The sequence below is a fragment of the Littorina saxatilis genome, linkage group LG3 (assembly GCF_037325665.1).
Source record: "Littorina saxatilis isolate snail1 linkage group LG3, US_GU_Lsax_2.0, whole genome shotgun sequence".
Classification (NCBI taxonomy): Eukaryota; Metazoa; Mollusca; class Gastropoda; order Littorinimorpha; family Littorinidae; genus Littorina; species Littorina saxatilis.
In genome coordinates this window covers 74,502,332-74,508,890 of record NC_090247.1, presented here as the reverse complement: position 1 = coordinate 74,508,890, position 6,559 = coordinate 74,502,332, and the positions used below count along the sequence as shown (strand labels likewise).

At 44.8% G+C, this 6,559-nt stretch overlaps 1 protein-coding gene across 1 annotated transcript; it reads right to left on the bottom strand.

The window, feature by feature from the left end:
- Positions 1 to 3,985: 3,985 nt before the first annotated feature.
- LOC138961322 (G-protein coupled receptor GRL101-like) lies at positions 3,986 to 6,140 on the bottom strand. Its single transcript, XM_070332922.1, has 2 exons — positions 6,118 to 6,140; positions 3,986 to 5,819 (listed from the first exon to the last, which is right to left on the bottom strand). The coding sequence occupies exons 1-2, from the start codon at positions 6,138 to 6,140 to the stop codon at positions 3,986 to 3,988; spliced, it is 1,857 nt and encodes a 618-aa protein (XP_070189023.1).
- Positions 6,141 to 6,559: the final 419 nt, after the last annotated feature.

Below are 6,559 nucleotides of genomic sequence, written 5' to 3'. Positions count from 1 at the left end.
CAGAAGAGAGAGAGAGAGAGAGAGAGAGAGAGAGAGAGAGAGAGAGAGAGAGAGAGAGAGAGAGAGAGAGACACACACACACACACACACACACACACACACACACACACACACACACACACACACACACACACACACACACACATTCATAGAGAGGAGAGAAAACAGAGTGAGACGGACAGACAGACAGCCAGACATAAGTATAAGGACAAGATTGATATAGTCCTGTGAGGTTAGCCTCATGGAAATTCGGGCTGCTTTCTCCGTGGGGGAAAGCGAGCTGCCATACAGTACGGCGCTGCCCATTTGTGTGTGTGTGTGTGTGTGTGTGTGTGTGTGTGTGTGTGTGTGTGTGTGTTCATGTTTCCAAGCCCTGAGACTTTCGCTGTGAACGTGGGTTCTTTATCGTGCGCATGCGTGCACTCTGGGGTGTTCGGACACCGAGTATAATCTGTACAAAGTTGATTCTGGGAAATAAATCCCTCGCCGAACGTGGGGATCGAACCCACGCCGATAGCGACAACTAATTTTGAAGCCAACGCCGCTACCGACTGAGCTATTTCCCCGCCCCACACCGAGACAGAGACAGACAGACAGACAGAGACACAGAGAGAGAGACGGACTAACAGAAAGTTAGACAAGTCGCGTAAGGCGAAATTACTACATTTAGTCAAGCTGTGGAACTCACAGAATGAAACTGAACGCACTGCATTTTTTTCACAATGACCGTAGTCCGCCGCTTGTGCAAAAGGCAGTGAAAGTGACGAGCCTGTTTAGCGCGTGCGCTTTACTGCATAGCACGCTTTACTGTACCTCTCTTCGTTTGAACATCTGAGCGTGTTTTTAATCCAAACATATCATATCTATATGTTTTTGGAATCAGGAACCCACAAGGAATATGATAAAATGATTTCGGAAATTTAATTTTAATAATAATTTTTATATTTTTAATTTTCAGAGCTTGTTTTTAATCCGAATATAACATACTTATATGTCACACGCATTCCTTCTTTGCCACTACTAAAGCAAACGTGTGCAAGATTGTATGTTACACGCTTTGATGCCGAAATCAATTATTTTGATTATGCATTTATTTCTGAAAATTTTTACCTTTACATACATTCAGTCACTACTTTCAACACTTTTGTTTTCAGTATTCATTTCAAGTGATCACGAACGTAGAAAAATGGGTATCAAAGCGTTGTTACATTTTGTTGTGCATTCTGAATAGTGTGCCAACAGGCCTCGGTCAGTCAACCACGTTGTATCTGTGTACTTCGTGTTTGACGGGAAAAAAATAACACCAACCCCGTTCTCCTGTATATAACTGAAAGCCACATTTTCTTCTTCATTCAATTTCGGTTTTCAAAAGCTTCGTCAACTTTCCACTTACACGACACGGTCCCTTTACCAAGCTTCAATGAAGAACCCTGAATACGAAAGCTCAAAACAAAACAATAGGTACTATTTTCACTATCGTCGTCTGCAACGAAAACCGAAAATGGTGAAACGCTTTGCTACGTACACAGAGGACGAAATTGCAAAGAAAAGATCGAACCTTACACCTGTGACGAGGAAAAGTTACATAGACAGTTCCGTGCGGATCTTACCACGTATCAACGTACATCCGATGCTCAGAACCTACAGATGGGTGACGCTTTTGCGATGGAGGCTTCGTCTTCAGCTCTAACACGCACGCAGACAGTCAGGCAGGTCTAATCTGCACCAGCGGTGATGGAAGGTTTGGATTTAGAAACACTCGAATGTTACTTCGACAAGATAAACGAACCAAAAGACGAAAGTGTGCCCCAAATTCGGAAAATATTCTTTCAAAGCTGCACTGTAAACAACATCAACATCACTGTGAGAAAGAGAACAATGCAAACACAACCAGTTCCCCTGTGGAACATTTCGGGTGGACTTTCCCACGACCTGACCTACAAACATTCTCCGTGTTCGTTCGCGCTTTGCATTCAATCTGTGTTAGTGCGCGCGTGTGTTTGTGTGTTTAGCTTTCGTTGGTTTGTGCTGTTTGGTTAACAAAAAAGTTTATTTTTTTCATTGAAAGATTCAGAAACGTTGGTTGATACTTTGTTAAATGCATTCAACCAGAAAAAGACACGAAACCAATTGGATCTATCTTCTGCGCGTATGCGTGTGTACAGTATGTGTGAAAAGGCAATTGTGTTGTCAGTCTGGTTTTGTGCCTGTTATTTCGTCCACAAAAACTCATTTATATCTTTCTATGCCTATGCTGTGAGACATAATCGCCATTACGAGCTAGTCGTGTGACAGAGAGTTTTCTTGCACACTCGACTGCTGCTGTTTCACTCCGGCTAAAGCCGTCGTGAAACATCTACAGTCTCGTGTGCAAGAAAACTCTCTGTCACACGACTAGCTCGTAATAGCGGGTAATGTTGTTTGCATTAGAACATGATGAAAAATAAAATAAAAGTAATTTTGGATCGTTTTATAAAAAAATAATTTTAATTACAATTTTCAGATTTTTAATAACCAAAGTCATCAATTAATTTTTAAACCTCCATGCTGAAATGCAATACCGAAGTCCGGCCTTCCTGGAAGTTTGCTTGGCCAAAATTTCAATCAATTTGATTGAAAAATGAAGGTGTGACAGTGCCGCCTCATCTTTTACAAAAAAACCAGATACGACGTCATAAAAGACATTTATCGAAAAAATGAAAAAAACCATCTGGGGATATCATACCCAGAAACTCCCATGTAAAATTTCATAAAGATCGGTCCAGTCGTTTACTCTGAATAGCTCTACACACACACAAACAAACACACACATACACACACGCGCGCGCGCACACACACACACACACACACACACACACACACACACACACACACACACACACACACACACCACGACCCTCGTCTCGATTCCCCCTCTATGATAAAACATTTAGTCAAAACTTGACTAAATGTAAACAAGCAGCGTAAGGAGAAATAACAACATTTAGTCAAGTAGCTGTCGAACTCACAGAATGAAACTGAACGCAACGCTTTTTTCACCAAGACCGCATACTCGTAGTTTCGTCAGTCCACCGCTCGTGGCTAAGGCAGTGACATCGACAAGCCAGAATAGTGCGGTAGTGGTCGCGCTGAGCAGGATAACACACTTTTCTGTATCTCTATTCTTTTTAGCTTACTGAGTTTGTTTTTAATCCAAACATATCATATGTATATGTTTTTGGAATCAGGGACCGACAAGGAATAAGATAAAAAAAAAAAAAAAATCGATTTCGAACAATTAATTTTAATCATAATTTTCCTATTTTTAATTTTCAGAGCTTGTTGGTAATACAAATATAACATATGTATTATGTTTTTGGAATCAGAAAATGACGAAGAATAATATGAAATTATTTTTGGATCGTTTAATAAAAAAATTATTTTAATTACAAGTTTCCGATTTTTAATGACCAAACTCATTCATTAGTCTTTAACCCACCAAGCTGAAATGCGATACCGAAGTCCGGCCTTTGTCGAAAATTGCTGTGCCAACATTTCAATTAATTTAATTGAAAAATTAGGGTGTGACAGTGCCGTCTCAACTTTTACAAAAAAGCCGAATATGACGTCATCAAAGGTATTTATCGAGAAAAAAAATAAAAAGAACGTCCGTGGATATCATTCCCAGGAACTTTAATGTCAAATTTCATAAAGATCGGTCAAGTAGTTTAGTCTGAATCTCTCTACACACACACACACACACACACACACACACACACACACACACACACACACACACACACACACACACACACACACACACACACACAGACACACATACACCACGACCCTCGTCTCGATTCCCCCTCTATGTTAAAACATTTAGTCAAAACTTGACCAAAATGTAAAAACGTGTAAACAAACGCGCACAACACGAGCCAACCACTTAAACGAATAACGATCGGCCTTCAACCTTATCATCACTGTGTGTTTAAAAATAAAACTCTCACAACATTTCCATGTCCTTCCCTCCCGCCCCCTCCACCAGCTCCCTCTTCCTGCGCTCCATGATGAACTTCAGCAGCTTCTCCTCCCTGGCTTTCCGCCTCTTCTCCTGGATCATGTTGAGAGTGTAGAGGAAGGGGTTGAGCGCCGAGTTGAGCGGCAGCACCAGGATGGCCATACCAACGTTGACCTCGCCGGCAATGGGCACGCCGCTAGTCGACAGCACGCCCAGCAGACCGATGGGGAACCAGCAGAGGAAGTCCGACACCACCACGGTGAGGAGTCGTCGGGCCACGATCAGATCCCTGGACCTCCGGCCCGTGTCCGTGGAGGTGATGGAGTTGCCGGTCATGGCCGTGTAGACGGAGATCTGGCCAACAGCGATCAGCAGGAACACCACGAGGTTGAGGAGGATCATCACCCCGAAGGCGTAGTGCCGGCCTGGGAAGTCATTGCGGGTGACGGGCAGCGGGATGCAGATGCCTGTCTGACTGTAGAACCGCCAGTGGGAGGTGGCAGGCAGGAGGGGAACGGTCACCAGGACGACACCCGCCAGCCAGGTGAGCAGGCAGGCCACCTGAGCGGAGAAGGGAGAGAAGCGAAGCCGGCTGAAAGGGAAACGGATCGCCAGGAACCTGTCCAGCGTGATGAGGCAGATTAGGAGGGCCGACACCTCGCTGGACAGCAGGGACAGAAGGCCGGCCACCTTGCACCCCGCGCTGTTCTTCCACGCCGTGTCCTCCCACAGGTAGCTGCCCAGGTACATGCGGTCCGCCACGCCGATCATCACCAGGTACACGCCCATCACGAAGTCTGACACGCACAGGTGAGTCACAAACACGTTGAACCCGCTCTTTTTGCCTCGGCCTGTCAGGGCGAAGACACGCAGACAGAAACAACCCAGGTTACTGATGAGAGCTAGGGCAGCCAGCACAGAGAGAAAGACACGGTAGAAATCGGAGCGGAGCAAAGCATCGCACGAAGACACCTCGTTGAAAGGTGCTCGACAGTTCTCAGGGTTGAAACCCGCAGGCAGCGCGGCAGGGCAGCACAGTTTGAAGTTGTCAGCAAACACCTGCCTCAAATTTCCCAGACCCTCGAATATGTCTCTCGGAAAGTCTGTCACAGGACATCCTCGAAGGTCAAGGACGGCGAGTGACGTCATCGACCGGAAGCCGTCACCGATGACACGTGTCACGCCGCTATTGGTCAGGTTGAGGCTGCGAAGCCTGGGAAAAGGCAGAGAGCTACGCACATCCAGCTCTTTAAATTTCACACCAGACAAATCGATCTGCAGGAGGACTTCGTTCACGGGAGAAATCAAAGAAAAGTTACCGGTGAACATTCCCGATAGAGGATTTCTAGCCATTGACAGATTCTGCAGGTTTGTCAGTCCTCTCAGATCAGAAGCTGGGAAAGAAGTGATGTGATTGTCACTCACATCTAAACTGCGCAAGTTGGGCAACATCAAGTTCCCCACCTGCTTCAACTCACACCTGGCCATACTGAGATGAATCAGCATAGGTTTCTCGCCGATACGTTCAGGTAACAACCCAGTGCCACGGACATCCAGGTAACGGAGATCAAAGAACAGTTCCACCTGGAAATCCCCGCTGCAGGTGAAAGCGTGGCCCAGGCAAGAGCAGTTATGGGGACACGTGATGTTGCAGAATCGTTCATCATCTAATTGTGGACACTGCGGCCAGCCGTCACACAGGTGGTCAGGATGCACACAGGTGGTCACAAGACCACGACAGCGGTAGAGACCTGGACAGGTGTAGGTGTCACATTCTGCTTCGTCCTCCTTCCCCGGGCAGTCATTGACTCCGTTACACCTGCCAAGATACAGAATTCTATGAACTAGACCCACAGGTATGTGATCTTTTCATGATATTGTACTGTTGCCTACCCTACCTTGCCTTGCCCTACCCCACCCTATCCTACCAAAGATTATCAAAACTTATAGGATACCCAAAAGCAACCCAACCCGTATCATATTTTGGCGAAGCATGACCTAGTCTATCCCAGCATAGCCAAGCCCACTGTAGCATAAATCAATCCAACGCGACATCAGAACAACTCATCCGATATCATACCTTACAATGGTATTTCACCTAAACCGACCCACCATACCATACCATACCATTGCGTGCCATGGTAGGTAACACGTGTTCAATACATCGTACATTAAATAGGGGAAGGTTGCCTAATATGGAGCACTGCATAATATGGACCACCTCCTGTTCTGATAAACGGTGCTAATTGATTGATTTCTTTACCTCCTTGCTAATTCATTTTGTTCATGTATTTATTGATGACATTATGTTATTATTGATTTGCTCATGCATTGAGTTATAATTAGATTGATTTATTCTTTATTTTAGTAAATTTTACCTTCCATCAATCAATCAATCAATATGAGGCTTATATCGCGCGTATTCCGTGGGTACAGTTCTAAGCGCAGGGATTTATTTTTATTTTTTATTTTTTATTTTATGCAATTTATATCGCGCACATATTCAAGGCGCAGGGATTTATTTATGCCGTGTGAGATGGAATGTTTTTACACAATATA